Source organism: Loxodonta africana, chromosome 3, assembly GCF_030014295.1.
Source record: "Loxodonta africana isolate mLoxAfr1 chromosome 3, mLoxAfr1.hap2, whole genome shotgun sequence".
Taxonomy (NCBI): domain Eukaryota; kingdom Metazoa; phylum Chordata; class Mammalia; order Proboscidea; family Elephantidae; genus Loxodonta; species Loxodonta africana.
Window position 1 is genome coordinate 146,845,864 of NC_087344.1, and position 21,462 is coordinate 146,867,325.

At 34.7% G+C, this 21,462-nt stretch overlaps 1 protein-coding gene across 13 annotated transcripts in view; it reads left to right on the top strand.

Moving 5' to 3' along the window:
* The window catches only part of ZNF644 (zinc finger protein 644), a 211,262-nt gene that overhangs the window by 123,653 nt on the left and 66,147 nt on the right, over nt 1-21,462 (top strand). For 11 of the 13 annotated variants that reach the window (XM_064282322.1, XM_023558422.2, XM_023558419.2 and 8 more), the window contains 2 exons: nt 6,378-6,480; nt 7,269-18,180. In XM_064282322.1, the coding sequence (XP_064138392.1) occupies nt 6,378-6,480; nt 7,269-7,461 (296 nt within the window). In that variant the 3' untranslated portion in view covers nt 7,462-18,180. Of the gene's footprint in view, nt 1-6,377; nt 6,481-7,268; nt 18,181-18,227; nt 18,303-21,462 lie in introns of those variants that run through there. The other 2 variants (XR_010321466.1, XM_064282325.1) reach the window with 1 other exon arrangement.

The window sequence follows — 21,462 nt, forward strand, 5'->3', positions numbered from 1 at the left end:
TATAGAAAGCCAAATCAGATTCATTGTGACCATGGACTTGTGACATTAAGATTTACTAGTGTAATTATCGTCAGCCCTCTCTAATTTCAGTTGAACATGATTATATTGAATATAATTTAAAGGAAATTTTAAAATAAGATGGTTTCCTGACTTAACTAATTTTGTAATCAAGAACAATTATTTAACTCTTCCTACCACATATGAATACTATTTTGGAAATACTGAGATTTTTAGAGGGCAGGAAATGTGATTAAATACTGAGATTTTTAGAGGGCAGGAAATGTGATTATACTCAGTTCTAAACAAAAGTGGCTGAAAATTCGTGATTATGTATTTTAATGTTTATTTCAATTTTAGGTTTGTCTTAGTCTTAGGAAAGTGGTTACTATTGATAGCAAGTGCCTATTGTGCTTACTAAAACAGCATGCTAGTCTAACTCACTTAGAAAGGTAAAATTAAATTTTTTTTTTCTACCTGCTACCACAAAGAAATAATATATTTGCTATCTCCTTAATTCTTAACTGACCACTAAGCAACTGGTGTTACAGGGCCTTCAGAAAGAATGGATATTGTTAGCTTTTAGCTTTTGGCAAGGTGATAAAACTAGTCTGCTTCATTTTCTCTGTCTATAAAAATGTATAAATTTTATCAACAGACACATTAAAGTATATATCTGTGTTTACCGTTTCCCTTTACAGCTTGATAATACTTGCTCATAATATTATTTTACTAATCATCCCCTCTACTTGTAGCAGAGGCTTCTTGAATGTTTTTCTTGTTCTGAGTAGACCCAAGTTTAAATAAAGGCTATGCTCATTTGCAGTTTAACTGTTTCTCTGAAAGCAGCATATAAGGCTTTTATCTACATTTAATACAACCTCCCACTTTGTAAGGCAAAATTAAGCTAGCTGTCCATTCTAGAGATTAAGCCATAAACTTAATACAACAAAGCAAAGGAAATTTACCTTTTAGATATTTTACATTTCATCGTCTTAAAGGTAAAATGTTATGGCATGTACAATCTAATTAACTTTGCCACTGATTACTGTGTGATTCTAGGTTAATTATTGTTTAAGTCAATGAGAATGAAAACTCTAAAAATTAACGGAAGTTACTTAAAAACAAAAAACAAAACCCAAACCCATTGCCCTCAAGTCGATTCTGATTCCTAGCGACCCTGCAGGACAGAGTAGAGCTGCCCTGTAGGGTTTTTTTTTGTTTTTTTTTTTTAAATGTTTATGAAAGCAGACTGCGACATCTTTTCTTCCACAGAGCATCTGGTTTGTTCAAAACACCCACCTTTAGGTTAGCAGCCAAGCACTTTAACCACTGTGCCACTAGGGCTCCTGAAAGTTATTTAGGGTACTAAAAAAGTGTTCGATTTTAGAGTGACGATATCAAGGGAAAAGATGGTGAAAATAAACACCTGAGAGGTTGCTAATAGTCTATCTGATGTTTGAGTCCTGATTGGAAGGAGAGCATTGCTTTTCTTAACAGTAAATCACTTATATTGCTTTATATATACATCTTGGGAATAATGATTGGTCTGATTATAGGCGTATAATTAGGAGCAAAGAGTTGGTATTTGGAGTAGGAAAGTCCTTTCCAATTTTAATGGGCTATAGCAGTTTTGATCTTAATAGCTACTTTTTATAGACTAAGAGATTAAGAGGTGGAACTGAGTGAAGGCTTTCTCACTAAGGGTAAAGGTACTCAGGACGAGCAAATTAACTATAATTGCAGGTCCTGATGCAAAATGAAAGTGTGCCACCTCTTATTCAAAAATTAAGAATTTCAAGACTAACAGTACAGCCTCAAACCAAGTGTGGGGTGGGGGGCCTGTGCAACTGTTTAGGTCACATGTCCACGAAGCAAGTCTGGTAAGCACTATTTGCAGAGAGAAAGGCATACATAAGCTGAAGAAATGAGAATTTGACCTCTGTACAAATGACACCCATCCCTATGTCATCAAAGCTACCATGATTCTTCAAATTCAAGAAAGCACCAGTTCTTTCATAGTTAGAGCTGAGAGAAAGAAAATGCTATTTGCATAGTTTCTTATAAACTTGGGGCTTATGATCCTTGAAGGATTAATGGCAGTAACTAAAATTCAGTTTATCCATATCACTTTGTCTACCTCTTGGGACATATGCGTCCTCTTCCTACCTCACCACCCTCTACCACCACCGCCACCACCACTACCAGCTTTTCAATGAAGGTGATATGATGGCTTATTTATTTATAACATCCTTGTCCCTGCTGTCCTCCTGAATCAGCTTGTAGCTACTACTGCCTGTACAGTAGTATGCAGCCTTAAATACAGGTCAACTAAATGAAGAAGAAATTTTCTTTCCTGTAGTAGGGCTATGCAGTGCCTCTTATTTTGGGTATGGATAACCTGGTTATTATGTTAAGTTCCACTTTACCCCCAGGGGTACCAACAACCAGTTAGGAACGAAACAGACTAAATGGAGCTATTAAGGAATGGGCAGGAAGGATGATTGCAAATAAAAATATGTGGGGATGAATGCTAATTTAGTTATGGTACGCTTCTTAATCACAGAAGCTTCAAGTGTTTTATTGAAATACATATGTCTGAGGTCATTTGTGTACATTGAGGGAAAAAGAAGATAAAATTTGTTGACGGAATTATTATATTTAACGGGTAGTAGAAAGGACAAAGGATTCTAGTTTAAAATGTTAGAGCCAAAACTGTATTTTTTTTTTCTTCTATGTATAAAACTAAATGAGGTCAGAAAACGACTTGAATTTGTATGTGTTGTATTAGTTACTGACTTGCTTTACACTGGTATGTTGTTGTTGTCGTCATTGTTGTATTCTATAGCATAGCAACATGGTGTTCTTGAGGGTTCATAAGTCTATTGTATTTCTCTCTAATATTTCTATTTGACCAAAACAGCTGTTTTAGTGAAAGGTATATTCTAAAATTTTTGTATATGACCTTACAGCTCAAGTTATTCTCCATAAAAGTAGAACATTCCCTCTAGCGGTGTTGATTCTTTTCATAATTCAGGTAACTTCAAAAATGTTTTACATTCTTCTGGGTTAAATGGATCAGTTGAGCCCTTTCTACCACCCTCAGTAGGAACCTTAGGAAGATTTGAGTGATTGGACCTGTTCCTTTCTAAAGAAGCAGTTATGCTCAAGGAGAAGAAAAGGAAGAACTTCTAAAGCTAATGTATTTTTTGTAAATTTCAAGTATAGAAAGTGTTAACAGATTTCAAATACTTGGGAAGGGGAAAAAAGGTGTTTTGTTTTGGACACTAACAAATAAAAAAAAAAAGTTTAAATAAAATCCTACTACAAAGAAAGGCTTTGTATGACAAAGTTGTCTAGCCAGTAGGTTGTGTTCATATAAACAACTTTGTTAAACCTTTGACTATTCATCACAAGTATCGATGATCCGCATTATACTAAAGCTGAATGTGTTAGTAATGTTTTGTTTTTAATGTTCCAGTGACTCCTGGCACGGCCCGTAATAAAAACACTTTTCCCTCTAGATATAAAAAAAAAAAGATATAATAGAGTCTTGTTAAATGACATTTTGTATAATAAACATGTTTGTTCATCTTCTTTTTTATTTAGTGGAACATTTTATGTAAATCGTCTTTCGTTTACTGGGTATCATGTAGATGTCTCCTCTATGTGTATATTAATAATATGTTAAATACTTAATTTTTTACAGATTTCTCTAAAATGTATGGGTAATATTGCAGCGTGGAGGCTGGTATTAGAAAAAATTATTCCTGTAAAATGTATTTATATTTTACCTGCTAAAAAACAATAAATAACATTTCAGGAGATAAGAAATTTAGAGATATTAAGACACTGAGGCACTTAAGTATGGCTATCAGAGATGGCAGATTTTTAAAATCATCTTTTCTTTATGGACAAGTTTCCAAGGATTCTCAGTGCATGAGATTCTCTAACTTTACTTGGATCGCTGAGTAGTAGAGAGTGTCACTCATATGTTTCCGAGGTTATAATATCTTCAAATATTAATTTCTACAAAAGCTATGGGATTTTCATCTAAAATTTAGATCTGATCATTCATAAAACAGCCTAAACTTCAGAGTCGCTAGAATCTATACAGCAACAAAACTCAGGAAAAAGTCTTTTTTTCTCCATTAAAGAAAAAGTAAAAATAATTTCTGTACTTCAGGTAAACATATCCAGTTTTATTTTTAAAGTATTAAAGCATCTAAGTGTAAATTTACATGCTTTGTAACTGATAAAAACATTCTCACATCCCTCCCACCATCCTCTACCCTTCTTGCTCAGTTTCTTTATACACCTAATATTAGCATTCTGTGAATAAATTTTTAAAGGATTGTTATGATGTCTTCTATTATTTGTATCGTATAGTAACTTATTTGCATTTTAAAAGGAGTTTGAATACAGCGCGGCAATTCATCAAAGTAAGATTCTACCTATAATCTCATGATACCAAATGCTTGCTGTGTTCCAAGTAAGAGAGAGAGGGATCTTCTGTGGTTTACCTTACAGATAGGGAAAGAGTAGTTGACAGCTGGCAGCATTTAGCTCTTTGAGTACCTTCAACTATTCCAGTGTATGAATTGCTTAAAATTCACTTAAACCCAAACTGCTCTCCAAATCAAGTAGGAGAAGGTGCTGATTACAAAAGTACATGATACTTCACTCTTCCTGCTAGTTGTGAAGAGCCTAGTTTTGCTTCCTTTTCCATTACACATAAGCTAGACCACCTAGTGATTTATATCTAGGATATTGAAGAATGTGTGTGACCACTAGCACAACATACTCTTTTAAACAATTGATGCAGAGGTGTTGTACTACATATGGGTAGAACAGATTTCCATTCATGTTGTTTTAGTGTCAAAGGTTAAGTCAGAGGTTCCTTTATTGTTTACTTTATTCCAGGAGTATTTGTCGAGTTCCTACTATGTGCCAGGCACTTGACTGAGATAAGTAATGACAACCTTTTAAGACTTTTATATTCCCAGATTTTGATTGTGTAGCTGTGAAGTAGGCCATTCTTTAATACCTAACTTACAGCAGTTCTTTACGTATTAGACTCTTGGGAGGATGAGCAGAGAAAGACTTGAATAAGTCCTAGATTTTACTTTTAAACAGGAAAATGACAGGAAGCTGAAAGCAGTGGCTTGAATGAGATTTAGGCTTCTCAAGTTTTTAATTTTCTGTATGACATTTCTGTTAGCATTGCCACTTGACTACTATAAGGAACTATGTTTACTGGTTTTTGTGATAGCAGCATCGGTTCTTTTGGAATCTGGACTTGAAACAACTCATTCCACAGAGTCATTGAATAGCCAGTTCCTATTCTCTCTTACCTACGTTTTTCCAGATTTCAGGGGCAAGTTAACAGAAGAAAAGTCATTTGGGTAACTCTTCTGTTACATTTGTATCCCTACCCCTTGAATCCCTAGATGTAAACTCTTACCTTCTCTTTCTGCTAATGGACCAGCAGCACCCTGGATTATTATCATCCATTTATTCGTCCAAAGACCACTAAAATCTTAATGTCCTGTCAATTCCTATCTAGTTAAAAGAAAAAAAAAATTCTTTATTTCCCTTTATTAAATCACATTTTGTTTCTTAAGGATAAGTAATGAAGGAAAAATAAAATGATGAAAAAACTTCAATAACAGCCTTAAAATTTTGGTCCACTTTAATATAAAATTCTTTTTTTCCTATCTCAATCATACTTTTAAAATAAGCTATTGGAGAAAATGAGAAGTGTCCAAAATGTCAAGAATAGTTAGCATTAAACTTCCAGTCCATTTTTAAACTTGTCATGTGAGATAATTTGGATTTATATTTATTTTCTAGTAAAATTAAAGTTAGATGACTGTACATGCAATACAGGTTGAGTTTTAAAAAAAAGAAAATTGAGCTTTTCTGCCCTTTCAAATGTAGGGCTAGAATATAATTTTTAAGAGCTATTTATTGTTACAGAATTCAAAGTGAATTGCTTTGAAAATTTATTTTTCATGAATTTTTTCTTACATTGTTGATGTTCCCTTAATTTTTCAAAAGCATGAGACCTACTTAATGGAGTAGTAATCAAATGCAAACTTAATTAATAATCTAAATAAAAGGTTATAATTTTCCTAGAAACAAGAGAGATTTAACCAGAAGGTTATTTGAAAAAACTGCATGGGAAGAATATATGCAAATAATCTCTCACTACTATTAGAGAATCAACTGCAAGTTAGTGCATGCTTCAGGGATGAATGCAAATGAACGCAAAGCTTTCCTAACTTGGTTTACATGGCCTGACCTCTTTAGAAGTATATGTATGTTTGTATATTTTGAAATATATGAGGAACGTTAAGTCTTTTTCTTCCCTTTTTTAGCCTTAGATTGTAAGCAGAAGAAATCAAGGTCAAGATCTGGAAGCAAGAAGAAAATGCTAACATTACCTCATGGTGCTGACGAGGTTTACATTCTCCGATGCAGGTATAGATTGCCAAATCTGGTCAGTTTCTTCACCTTTTGTTTTGAGACATATTAGCTTTTTATTTGGGGGTTTTAATTTGTAATGGAATGCATTCTTAACAAACAAGTTATAAATGAACTTTTTGGAGAAAGGTGTAAAATACACTGTACTTTTAATACCTAATATACTCTATTTCAAAAAGTAATCACGATTTTTACATTACCCAATAGACTTATTGTAATGTGACTTATAAGGGTGGCTTTTTTGTTTTGTTTTTGTTTTAATTAGGTTTGATTTGCTTGTTTGTTTTTACTGTCTTGAGTTCCTTACTGGGGACACATTTTCTCAGTGGGTTTGCTTTTGTTTTGGTTTATACTTCTAAGTATATCTGTACATACTCATTCATTCCCCCTTTCCATACTTACATACAACAAACACAGACATGCAACAACACTGCAGCTTAAAGAGTTCTGAGTTAGAGAAGGGTCTTTCCTAAAGAGTGATACATTTTTGAGTTATAGTTATTTTAACTATATTAAGTTAGGTAAATATGAAGACTTTTGATTTATCTTAACCTTCTAATAATGTTCCCACCCCTGTAAATAGTACTGGAGTTTATGGTAGCTGTTAAACATATGAATTGGGAGTTTCGATATTGAACTATTTCAACTTTATATTTACTTAGAAACTCTTACTGCAGCACTGTCTCTAATATGTTTACTCCTTATGTTTATGGGTTTTATATGAATTGGTTTTAAATAAAGGGAATTAGTCGTGTTAAGAGATCTGTTATCAACTTCTTCTATAGGTTTTGTGGCCTAGTCTTCCGAGGACCATTGTCTGTTCAGGAAGACTGGATTAAGCACTTACAACGGCACATTGTAAACGCTAATCTTCCACGGACTGGAGCTGGCATGGTGGAAGTCACGTCACTACTTAAAAAGCCTGCCTCCATTACAGAAACTTCATTTTCTCTACTAATGGCAGAAGCAGCTTCATAGAACAAGGAAACCTTTTAAATAGCAAATTTGAATTGGATGTAAATTTGAAATTCTTTGTCTTTTTTTTTTTTTTTAAGCCACATTAAATTATCCGTTTATAAATAGTAAAACAGGAAAATGGGGAAAAGTGAGTTACAATGACATCAGAGCAAATTAAGTACTTAAAACAGTAAGTAGTCTATATATTTTATAGGGCGGAAGGTGTGTTTTTAAGGTTTACTACGTTTTGTCAGTTAACTGTGTTCACTCAATAAAAGATCATTACTACATGTAAGCAGCCACTTATAAACTGTTGCACATGGGTACTTATAGACAGACTTATTGGAAAATTATGTTCTCTTCAGTGTTACCAGAATCAAGGCTCTGTTTATTCCCCACAAGACTTGCATAAAAAAATAAGATATTATATTTTGTTTGTATGTACTTAGTGTTTTGTATAATACCAGGAACCGCTAACTAAATTTACTCAATTTAGGGCATTAAATATCATGTACTTCATAGTTTGAGACTGTTCACTCAAATAGGGCAATGAATACTTATTCTATCTAGATGTGTAAGTGTTTTTTTAAAACCACACAAAACGGTTTTTTTTATACTAAAAAGTGGAGGGAGATTTGTTTAAACAAATATTTCTAAAAGAAATATGTACATATTCCTGGAAATTATTTGTGGTAAGGAAATATTCTTTACTCCAGTTGCATTTCTCAGACAATAAAGTGGTGCATCCATGCTACCTCCTACTTTGTCAACAAAGATGCTATTTACCCTTTACATTTTTGTATCATAATAGATTTTAAAAAAATCTAATGTTCTTTATTGCAAGACATCCTTTTGTTAACAGATTTGTTTCTTTTTAATGTTTCACCTAAAATTTGACATGCTTACAGGACAGGTTTGCCTCTTTATTTAACATTGTAGAAATGTAATTAATAAACAGTGCTCACTACACAATTTAGAATAGACTTTCTCATTTATATTCTCTTCCAAATTTGATCAGTTAGCAAAACTTAATACACCAATTGACATATTTCTACATATGATGAGAATGTTTACAATTTAAATTTTAGAACTTGTTTTGGATGTAATTATATGTACGAAATCGTGTAACACTATGCTCATGCTAAGAACCGACATAGCGGAATTACTGAAATAAATGTGCTGTGAGGAATGGAAAATATGGTGCAGGTGTCTTGGTCATGATAAATTGTGATTGTTCTTTTGAACTCTTTCCAAAAACAAATTAGTCCTTTTAATATGAAATCAGATTGCTTTACAAATAACAGTTTTTGTATGCAAGCACCATTTCGTTTTATTCCATGTAATATGGCTAATACTATAGTTGAGCCAAGGATATGCATTGATAATTTTCTTCGTATGTAAATAAAGTTAAAAACAGTTAAAATAAGAAGTATTTTGGTAGAGTATATACATACCTCACTGCCAGTGAAATTGCTTTCCTATGGTATATCTCCTTACCAGAAAAATCTCTAAATAAAAAGAAGGCTTAAAGAAAACTATAATGTGAAGCATTTCTTATTTTTATCACTTCACAGATGGAAACAGTCCATCTGAGGTTGTCCTTGATTTGATTTAAATTGTTTTTACTTAGCAGATTATTCACAGGATTTGGTTTTTCTAGAAGCACTGCATTAGTCAATATATAATTTATGTGAGATAGGTAATTTTTTTGACTATCAAACCTCTAAATCCACAACCACTTTGTATGTGAAATTAGGAGATTAAACTAGATAGATCATTCCCAACCAAAGGTCCCCTAATCCTTGGGTTAAGTCTTAAGTCAAGGTTCTTTAGAGAAACAGAACCATAGATGAGGCCATGGGAAGAGTGAAGAATGAGGGAGCTGTAGCAAAACGTCTGTTGATAGTTTGGAGGCAGAATACACCCTAGGGAAACTCCCTTTTTTGTTCTTAAAACCTTCAACTGATTGTTGAGGTTCACCCACATTATGGAAGGTACTCTGCTTTATTTAAAGCCAACTGATTTAATCACATGTAACTACTTCATAATAACAACTGGGAACCCTAACCTAGCAAAGTTGATACGTAAAATCACCTTCACAGGGTACTAGATCAGGGATAAGTACTTGTAAGTTATTTTAAATTTTTCAAAAGACTAAGTAGAAACTGCATTTGCCTATAATTGCAAGACTAACTATAACATCACATTTAATTGGAGGACGTAATACATAGCAAGTGGAGTTCAGCAGGAAAAGAAGAATCATAACGAGATTTCTGGTGTTAAAGGTTAGCAATCACTAACGCCCCTTTCAGCTCTAATTTTTATAATTTTATCTCGTCAAGCCAGCTTTCAGGATGTTTGAATACAGGTAGAATAGTTACTTTGACTGTAAGCTTCAGAATCAAACCTAGATGAAGCTTGTTTTTATATGTTGAACTATATTTAAAACTTATTTTTCCTCCTAGATATAAAATAATTAAATCATCAAAATAGAATAATTCAAATTAGAATAATCAAAAAGTAAACTTGAGGAATTCCTGAAAAGTAAACAAAACATTTTTCATAGTAAAAATATTAGGGTTACAAATTTTAAAGAATTCTTGAGGAAGCATTCAGTCTGTCTTATTTTTCAAAGAAAATAGATATATTTCCATTTGGCTTCCACTAAGAGAAAATTATAAAATGGTATCTGAAGTTACAGCATAGATTTTCGTGTTCAGAATATGACTTGCATTGGTCAGTATTGACTAATTTTCCTTTAATTTCTTTGTCATTGCCTAGTATTTGAACTTCTTTAGTATTAGGTGGTCGCTGTGAGTCGGAATCGACTTGACGGCAATAGGTTTTTTAGTATTAGGTGGCTTTTTTTTTGTTTGTTTGTTTTTAATCAGTTAGAAATACTGATTAATAGCAGCAAGACAAGAAGTAAACTTCTCCGAAAGTATTTTCCACTATTCTTCTTATAGAATGTATTAGAACTATGGCATGTCTCTGTTTAAGGTTTCACATATCTGCTTATGGGTTTGGGAGATGATAAGTTGTTTGGTAATAATTTAATAGACAAACTTTTCTTAAGGACATACATATAACCTCCCAGAGACTTTGCAGTTAGAACATATCGGTCCAGTGGGTAACTTAGGTTTTTTTCCTTACTGTGGAAGTATGTAATACTCACTCATACTCAAATACCATTAAATGCCTAGGCAAACAACAGCAATAATAATAAATAAAAACTTACAGAATTGATACCTGTTACTGCATGCATATTAGAACAAGGCCAAAGCCAAAAGAAACAAAGAGTAGATAAAATCTAGTAAATTACTATCTTTTTTTTTTTTTTTTGCTATTCCCAACCCACTGCCTTTTGCTATTATAATGTTAAAAAAAATTCCCCCATATGAAAAATTTGTCATACCCTTCTAGCCTTGTTTTCCTGTTTATAGACCTTATTTCCCTTTCTAAAAAAAAAAAAAAAGCGATCGTGCTGTGTAGAAAATGAACCTTTATTCTTTTATCAGTACACCCAGAAGCTTTTTCACGCCACTATAAATATTCTTCTTAGATACACTTTAAATTTTTGCGTAATGTTCCATTGTACCCTACACTGTTTACTCCGCCATTGTCGAGCATGTTATGTTGTCTGCAGGTTTTTGGAAAGAGTGCTTTTGATAAACGTCCTTGCAATAAATTTTTGTTCACATCTGAAATTATTATGATTAATTTTTAGTAGTGGAACTGGTAAGTCAAAGAGTTGGACGTTGCCCACTAATTTGAGGCTATATATAATTTCCAAATTGTGTCCAGAAAGGTTGTTTAACTATATACTCCTACCTACAATGTATGAGAATTGCTTATGGCTCTTCTCACCCTTGCCAATGTATTCTTTAAAACAAAATAAACCTTTGTGTATTTAATAGGTAGAAAATAGTATCTTGTTCATCTTTAAGTGACAAAGCAGAATAAGTGAGCTTTTGATCATAAAGGCATTAATTTTCAGAATTAAAATAATAAAAACTTAAGTATGTAATTGTTTTGCTAGATGATGTGTCTAAAATAATTTCAGCCCTGACTTAGTAGTTGGCTACTGAAACAATAGAGGGTGTAAGTGTTCCTTATCCAGATTTTCAAGAGATGTTTGGCGGCTTTAAAATTGATTTCAGAATTTTGCATTTGTACGTCTTAGGAATTTTTCTGGGAATTCATAGCGCTCATCAGATGCTCAAATTGGTCTGTGGACCTTTCCCCTCCACCCCCTGGAAAAAAAAAAGAGTAACTACTCTGAAAGCAGTATTATGTGACCATATCAATTGCCAAGTGGTTTATGTTTTTGCATATGATCCTAGATAAATTCTAATTAAATTAACCCCAAGATCTTTTTGGATAGGTTTTTTTGTTTGTTGTCATGTGATTGGAAGAGAGATAGTGTTAAATATTGTTTTGCATATTCTGAAAAAGTTGGGAGAAAAAGATTATATAGAAGTTTGCTGTTAAAATTAATATTTGATGCCTTAAAGTATAAATCCAAAGAGCTCTTTCTTAAGCTTTTAAGGTCAACTCATGGAATTTTATTTTTCTGATGATGAGTTTAGCAGATTTCAGCAAATACCTTTAAATAATGGGCTTTTAGATACTATTTTGTTCCATTTACAACTGAATTAAACTTCTGTAAACATTTTAAGCTGCATTTTAAAATTCAGTATATTCAGTTTCTATTTCAAGAACTTTAGTTCTCTGATTTAAAATCTTTTTAAGAACATAAATATCTTTTATTATTATAATAAACTTAATAAATATGAATAATAAATATGTGGAACCCTGCATTCTCTTGAATATTTCAGTGCCTCATATAACTTAGTAAGGTTTCTAAGTTTCAAATCACATAAAAACATAAAAAATTACAAGTCTTAAGTCCGTTACTCATTTACACATTTTAAATTGGCTTTAGAGGGCTGAACTGATATTCTAGTAGGCCTGATTCTTTCTAATATTACAAATACCCAATATGTAAAAGTATGTACAAGTTGCCTCTTAGCAGATTTTTTTTGTTGATATATGTATGTGTATATAACATGAACATATTACTGTTTAAAGAAAAGTTTTAAATACTGTTGAAGAACACTGTGTATATCATAGCCAGCACCCTCAGAGAGCCCTATTTTCTCTGCTCCAGTAGCACTTCCTCTCCAAAAACCAAACTCACTGCCGTCAAGTCAATTAGCAACTCATAGTGACCCTGTATCCCAGTAGAATTCCCTCCCTCTCGTTACCATTCTTCTGACTTTTCTGACATCGGTTTATTTGCAATACTTAACAGTTCGACTTCTTATGAGTGCAAAATTGTCCTTTCTTACTGTTAGTAGCCATTTGGATGGTTTTCAGTTTATGGCTATTAAGAGCTGTGGAGCTGTGAATATTCTTTTATGTTTCCTGGTGAACAGTTTCTCTAGGGTATATGCTAAGGAGTGAAATTTTTTGGGTTATAAAGTATATGCTTCTTCAATTTAGATATGGCCAAATTGTTTTCCAGAATAGTTGGACAAGTTTATATAGCTACAAGGAGTGCGTAAGGGTTCTCGTTCCTCCATATCCTCACTGATACTGTTGTCACCCTTTTTAATTTTTGCCACTTCGTAGGTGTGTTAATGATATTTGATTGTGAATTTAATTTACATTTTCTGGATTACTGTAAATGGTCATCTTTTCATGTTTATTGAACCTTGGATTTGCTCTTTTGACAAATATCTTTATAAATTGTCCATTTTTTTTTATTGTGAGGTCTGCCCTTTTTCATATTGGCTCTTAGAAATTCCACCAGTCCTTAGGTTATACATATTGTAGTTACCTTCTATTTTATTGTTCTTTTGTTTTACTTGCTTTATGGTGACTCTTAATGAAGAGTTCTTAATTTTAATGTAACTGAATTCGCCTTTTGAATATCTTTAGGTCTTCGTGTGGCAAATGTTCTTGATTTGCATTTGCCTGAAGACACCTTTATTTGATCTTGAACAATATTTTCACTGGGTATAGAATTCTAGGTTGGCGGGTTTTTTTGTTAGTTTGTTTTCAGCATATCAAAGCTATTACATCATTTTCTGGCCTTCATTCTTGTAAGTTGAACTGTTGCTCATTTTAAAATAAGCTATACTTTGTTTTTCGGCTGCTTTTAAGATATTTATCTCTAGTTTTCTGAAGTTTTAATGTGATTTGTCTAGATGGGAGTTTTTTTTTTATGTTTGTCAAGTTCGGACTCATTGAACAGAGTCACTATATCAAAAAGAATTGGTCGACGTTAAGTGATTTCAGGAGGTGGCATATGATCAGGAACCGATGGTACTGAAGGAAGAAGTCCAGGCTGCACTGAAGGCCCTGGCAAAAAACAAGGCTCCTGGAATTGGCAGAATACCAGTTGAGATGTTTCAACAAATGATGCAGCCCTGGAGGTGCACACTCGTCTATACCAAAAAAGCTGGAAGACAGCTACCTGGCCAACCAACTGGAAGAGATCCATATTTATGCCTATTCCCAAGAAAGGTGATCCAACGGAATGCAGAAATTATCGAATAATATCATTAATATCACACACAAGTAAAATTTTGCTGAAGATCATTCAAAAGCGGCTGCAGCAGTACATCGACAGGGAACTGCCAGAAACTCAAGCCGGATTCAGAAGGGGACATGGAACCAGAGATATCGTTGCTGATGTTAGATGGATCCTGGCTGAAAGCAGAGAATACTAGAAAGATGTTTACCTGTGTTTTACTGACGATGTAAAGGCATTTGACTGTGTGGATCATAACAAATTATGGATGACACTTTGAAGAATGGGAATTCCAGAACACATAATTGTGCTCATGTGGAACCTGTACATAGATCAAGAGGCAGTCAATCAAACAGAACAAGGGGATACTGCATGGTTTAAAGTCAGGAAAGGTGTGTGTCATGGTTGTATCCTTTTGGCATACTCATTCAATCTGTATGCTAAACAAATAATCTGAGAAGCTGGGCTACATGAAGAAGACTGGGGCATCAGGATAGGAGGAAGACTCATTAATAACCTGCGATATGCAGATGACATAACCTTGCTGAAAGTGAAGAATACTTGAAGCACTTACTAATGAAGATCAAAGACCATAGCCTTCAGTATGGATTACACCTCAAAGATCCTCACAACTGGACCAATAAGCAACATCGTGATAAATGGAGAAAAGATTAAAGTTGTCAAGGATTTCGTTTTACTTGAATCCACAATCAGCACCCATGGAAGCAGCAGTCAAGAGATCAAAAGACTCATTGTATTGGGCAAATTGGTTGCAAAAGACCACTTTAAAGTGTTGAAAAGCAAAGATGTCACCTTGAAACTAAGGTGCATGTGACCCAAGCCATGGTGTTTTCAGTCTCCTCCTATGCATGCAAAAGTTGGATGATGAATAAGGAAGACTGAAGAAGAATTGATACCTTTGAATTGTGGTATTGGTGAAGAATATTGAATATACCGTAGACTGCCAAAAGAATGAACAACTCTGTCTTGGAAGAAGTACAACCAGAATGCCCCTTAGAAGCAAGGATGGTAAGACTGCATCTCACATACTTTGGACATGCTATCAGGAGGGATCAGTCCCTGGAGAAGGATATCATGCTTGGTAAAGGGCCAACGAAAGAGAGGAAGACCCTTAACGAGATGGATTGACACAGTGGCTGCAACAGTGGGCCCAAGCACAATGATAGTGAGGATGGGGGAGTGTTCCGTTGTGTTGTACATGGCGTCGCTATGAGTAGGAACCAACTTGATGGCACCTAACAACAACAATTGAACTTTTAGAAATTTCCTAGCCATTATCACTTCTGGGTTTTTTTTATGCCCCATTTTCTTTCTCTTGTTCTTTTGGAATTCCAGCTAACTGTATGTTAGATCATCTCACTGTCCTCTAGGTCTTCTACTGTCTGTTTTCCATCTTTTTGTCTCTGTGTACTACATTTTGAGTAGTTTCTTTTGACCTATCTTCTTAGATTTACTGATTTTCTCAGCTGCTGTTAAACCCATCCACTGGGGTCTTAATTTTGGTTATGTCATTTTTCAGATCTAGCAATTCTGTTGGTTCTTTTTCAAATATGCTGTGTCACTCTTCTTGTTTCTAATGCCTTGCTTGGTTTTTATTTCTTTGAATGTGCCCTACATAATTGTTTTATAGTTTGTATCTGATAATTCCAGAATCTAAAATAATTATAGGCCTGAGTCTTGTTCATGGTATCTTGTTTTCTTGTGTGCGTATATCTTTGACTATATGCTGTATATTATATTTGGAGATTACTGTAGAACTATTTTGAGGACTGGAATAATATCTTTTTCCATAGAATTTTCATGTAGTTCCACCAGGTACCTGGGAATGCTACGGTTTAAACCAAAACCAAACTCACTGCTGTCGAGTTGACTCCGACTCATAGTGACCCTTTAGGATGGAGTAGAACTATAGAGTTTCTGAGGCTGTAATTTTTTACAGAAGCAGACTGACACATCTTTCTCCCGCGGAGCTGCTGGTGGATTCAAACCACCAACCTTTCAGTTAGCAGCCGAGCACTTAACCACTGCGTCACCAGGGGTCCTTGCCCTGGTTGAGAACACATTAATTCCACATTACAAGCTTGAGTTTACCTGGTCTACTCAGATGACCCAAAGTCAGGCTATAAGATCTGGATCATGGGAAGGCTGGCTTAACTTCTGGTCTACGTCCTACCCTGAGGGTGTAGTTTTGTCCTCATATCTTCATGAGGCAATCAGATGTTCAGCTTTGTTGCATGGCTATTTATTCCGGATAGCACATGTCCTCAGGGCAAAAACAAAAGGTTTCAGTCCTGGGTTGCCTTGCTGGCCTCTCATCTTTTCATAGGTTTTGACTTGGTAATTCTTAACTATCATGTCAGTTTTCTGGTACTTTTATAAAGGTTTTTTCTTTATTAACCCGACTTTTTTAGTTGACCTCGGAGAGAGAGAAATTATTCAAATTACCTATCCCACCATTACCAGAATCAGAAGTCCTTATATACATTTCTGAAAGGGCAAGAATTTTGTATGCTTTGTTTGCTTCTGTATTCCTAGAAGAGTTCAGGCATATAGTATACAAAAAGATATTGACTGAATGACTAAATGAATGGCCTTTTATTTGAAAGCAAATTTAAATACCTTATAGGGCACATTCCCCTTATTTTTCTTTTTAAAAATAAAATTGGGCTATTTTTGAGTATTTTTTCTTTCAGATGTATTTTAGAATTAGTTTGCCAAGTTCCATTTTAACATCCTGAGATTTGCTTAGGACTGCACTGAATTTATAATTTGTGGAAAATGGGAAAATACGAGCCTTCCTATTAAGAAACATGGTATGTTTTTCCATTTACCTTGGTCTAATATGTCTGATAGGAAAATCTTATAGTTTTTTTAACATAGAATTGCACCTTTTTAAATTTATAGTAGTAGTTGTTGATACTGGGAATGGATTTTTCCCATAATCTTCTAATTGAATATTGCTGACATAAAGGAAAACTATTGATTTATTAGTCTTATTTATACCCTTTTTAACCTTACTGAACTCTCTTATTCTAAAAATTTTGTCACTTCCCTTGGAGTTACTAACTAGCAAATCATACCATCTTCAAATTCTGCTGTTTTTGTCTCTTGCTTTCCAGTGTTTATACCTTTTCTTTTTCTTATGTTCTTACATTACCAAGGATCCTCAGGACCAGATTGATGGCTGGCATTCCTGTCTTCCTTCCTGTCCTAATGGGGATGTTTCTACTGTTTTGTCATTAACTGTGATTTTGTTGGAAGTTTCTCATGAGCAAAGTTTATCGAATTAAATAGAGCTTATTTCTTACTGAATAAGAATTTTTGTTTTTAGTAAAAAATGGACTATGAATTTTAACAATACTTATTCCTCCTCTGTTGAGATTGTCAAATGATACTTCTTCAATCTGTTGATGTAATAAAAAGTGCATTCACTGACTTTTAAACATGAAACCATCCTTAGATCTCTAAAATAATTTTTTTCCTAGACTATCTGTTTCTTCTAGATTTTCAAACTTTTTGGTATAATTTGTACATGATATTCCCTCACAGGTTATTTAATCTCCATACTATTGTTATTTCCTCTTTGGTTCTAGTTTATCTTTGTTTTTCTCTTTAATTAAACTTACTGAAAGTTTTATGTTTTTATTAGTCTTTTCAAGGCCTGTTCTTGGTAGTCATCAATTACTTTTCTAGCTTCCAAGACTTAAGGTTTAGTTACATTTAGCCTTTTTGGTTTTCTAATACATACATATAAGGCTACATGTTTTTCTGTGCATATCAATTTGACTGCATCCCATGGGTGTATATAGAGCTATTGTTGTCATTTATTGATTAGCTTGCATTTCAATTTTGATTTCCTTTTTAACCAATTTCTGCCTTTTGGGGTTTTGTTGACATTTTTAAGATACGTAGTTACTTGTTAATTTGTTAACGTCTCATTGTGTTTGAAAACAATGAGTAATCTGTGATTTGGAGGGTATAAAGTTTACTTATGTGTGTGTGTGTGTGTGTCTAGTATATACATATATATGAAAGAGTTAAGTAAAGCTTTTGAAATTATATCATACTCTGTGCTTAACCTGTCAGATTCTGAAAAGTATGAAGTACAAAAAGTTCATGACTGTTTATTTGGTGGACTGTGCAATTTTTCAAATGCCAAAAAAAAAAAAAAAAAAATCACCGTTTTAAATTTTTGTTATTTACCTGATATTTTTTTCTCCCTTTCTAGTGTCATTTCAAGTTTACCATTTGTCAGTGGGAGATAAATAGACTGTGATTATTTCACCCAATTTAAGATGAACAGGTGAATATAACCATTCTATTTTGTTCCTCATATAATGTTTGGACTTAACGCTTGCCCATATTATATTATGCTTTCTCTGTATTGTCCTTTCTTAATGTTACTTTTCCTTTCCCATCTTTTATTGGATGTATTGATTACTTTCTTTAGGTGTTTATACGTATACAAATATCTGTGTAGGATCATACAAGGCAAAGAAAAATCTCTCTTTCCTTAGATAATACATGTAGTTTACTCGATTTTCTTGCAATGTTTTTATTTTTTTCAAATTAAACCTATAATTCACTTGAAGTCACTTTTGCTGTCTAAGCATAGGACTTTATTTCTCTCTCCTTCCAAGTGGATAACCAGCTGTAGTTCCTTCTTCCTTGTCCAACAGAATTCAGCCACCTCTGTCACATATCAAATTCTCGTGTATCCTTTGGTCTGTGTCTGCAATCTTTATTTTGTTCAGCTTTACTCTTGTCTTTTTCTAAATAAATACCATACTTATTTGATTACACAGGATTTTTTTAATGCTGTGTTCTGATAACTGGCAGAGTTCCGTCTCCCTCTTTAGAATACACCTTACCTTCCTTGTTGCTCTGCCACAGTGAGATCATTAGAATGCTCTTACTAATCTTTTCTGTTTCAAAAGTTTTAAATTCCAATTTCCACCATCCTGAGATGTCTGTCCTCATCTAATTTAAATGGCTAACTGATGTTTCCTTCTCTTTTCTTCTATCTTGAGCTCAGTTTTCTGGTTTATTGTTTTATTTTTGCCCTGAAAGGTAGATAATAAGTTGCCTGGATGGTAAAGAGTCCTTGGAGACAGGCCTTTTCTCTCAGGGTGCACAGACTGGCTGTTTCATTGCCAGTCTGATTTTTTTCCTTGTAAGTAATTTGCTTTCTCTGTTCTGGACATTTATAAAATTTTCTGGTTATCCTTAGCATTCAGGAATTTTGCCAAGGCATGCCTAAATGTGTGCTTTTCTCATCTGCCCAGTCTCGACTTCATGAGCAGACTCCATTCTTTGTCTAACTCAGGTAAAATTTTCTTCTTTTATTGAATATTTTTATCTTTTCCATTTGTTCTTTTGTCTCCTTCCAGAACTCCCATTAATTGCATGTTAGATTTCGTCAATATAGTCTTCAAATTTTCCCTCATGATTTTCATTTATGTATGTCTGCTTTGTACTTAAAAAAAAAAAATACAAAACTGGGTGGGCTTTGTACTTGGAGGTATTTCTTGCACTTAGTCTTTCAAGCTACTAACAATGGATGGGACTAACGGTGACTATCCTTAGAAGTGTGTGGGCATGCACAGAATCCTGGTACTGCAGTGGCTAAGAGATTTCTGACCAAAAGGTTGGCAGTTCAAATCCACCAGCCACTTCTTGGAAACACTATGGGGCAGTTCTACTCTGTCCTGTAGGGTCACTATAAGTCAGAATCGACTCCATGGCAGTGGGTATTTTTTTTTCTTCTGGGCAGGGAGCGGAGGTGGTATGTGTGCATGCACACTAACACGTGCTATACTTGAATTTTCTTAAATGCTCTTATTCTTATTCATATTTTCAGCTTCTTTAGCATCTCTGTTTTACTGAGTACACATTCTGATTATTCTGCTGATTTTCCTTTCTCTGGTTGCTGGCTCACCTCAGATGGGTTCAGGTCTGTTTGTTGGGATATCCCCTAGACAGTGAAAAGTGAAGAGGCAATCCTTGCTGAGAGGTGCCTGAAGGGCCTCCCTGTTCTTCCTGAGCTCTCTGGACTCTCTCAGCCTCAAAGGCATGGAGAACACAATCTACCCATTAAATTCTTTTTTGGCTTTAGGGAGACCCAATACACTTACACGTGGGCCAGAGTTGACTTTCTTCCCTGAAATCTAAAGATTCCTGACAGTCAAGTTCTCCCTGGGGTCCACTACCTTATAATCCTCATCCCTGAGCTTCAACACATGTAGAAAAAAGTTCCATACCGGTTCTCTTTTGTCTAACAAGATCCCAGTGAAACCCCAAACCATACTTACATTACCATCAGTTGCCTATAAGTCCTAGCAGCAGTATGGCTTAGAAGAAGCTAAAAGCTTAGTGTTGGGAGTGGAGGTAAAGGGAGCCCTTTGGAATCATTCATGTTCCCATAATGCCCTCACCCTTAAAACATCTAACAAATTTTATTTAGCACCTACTTCGATCAATATCTGTATCTTTTCCTCGAAAACCACGTGAACCTTAGCATGCTTTAGGTTCAGCAACTGCCCATATTTTTTAATCACCTGAAATTTAGCTTACATATTACTTTTTTAATCAACACTTTTTAACTCTTAATTTATTTAAATTGTGCTTTAAGTGAAAGTTTACAAATCAAGTCAGTCTCTCACACAAAAACTTACATACACCTTGCTACATACTCCCAATTGCTCTCCCCCTAATGAGACAGCCCACATCCTCCCTCCACTCTCTCTTTTCGTATCCATTTCGCCTGCTTCTAACACTCTCTACCCTCTCATCTCCCCTCCAGGCAGGAGATGCCAACATAGTCTCAAGTGTCCACCTGATCCAAGAAGCTCATTCCTCACCAGCATCCCACTCCAACCCATTGTCCAGTCTCATCCATGTCTGAAGAGTTGGCTTTGGGAATGGTTCCTGTCCTGGGCCAATAGAAGGTCTGGGGCCACGACCACTGGAGTCCTTCTAGTCTAAGACCATTAGGTCTGGTCTTTTTACGAGAATTTGGGGTTTGCATCCCGCTGCTCTCCTGCTCCCTCAGGGGTTCTCTGTTGTGTTCCCTGTCAGGTCAGTCATCAGTTGTAGCCGGGTACCATCTAGTTCTTCTGGTCTCAGGCTGATGTAGTCTCTGGTTTATGGGGCCCTTTCTGTCTCTTGCGCTCGTAATTACCTTGTGTCCTTGGTGTTCTTCATTCTCCTTTGACCCAGGTGGATTGCAACCAATTCATGGATCTTAGATGGCCGCTTGCTAGCATTTAAGACCCCAGATGCCACTTTCCAAAGTGGGATGCAGAATGTTTTTTTAACAGATTTTATTATGCCAATTGACTTAGATGTCCCCTGAAACACTGGTCCCCAAACCTCTGCCCCTGCTACACTGGCCTTTGAAGCATTCAGTTTATTCAGGAAACTTCTTTGCTTTTGGCTTAGTCCAGCTGTGCTGACTTCTCCTG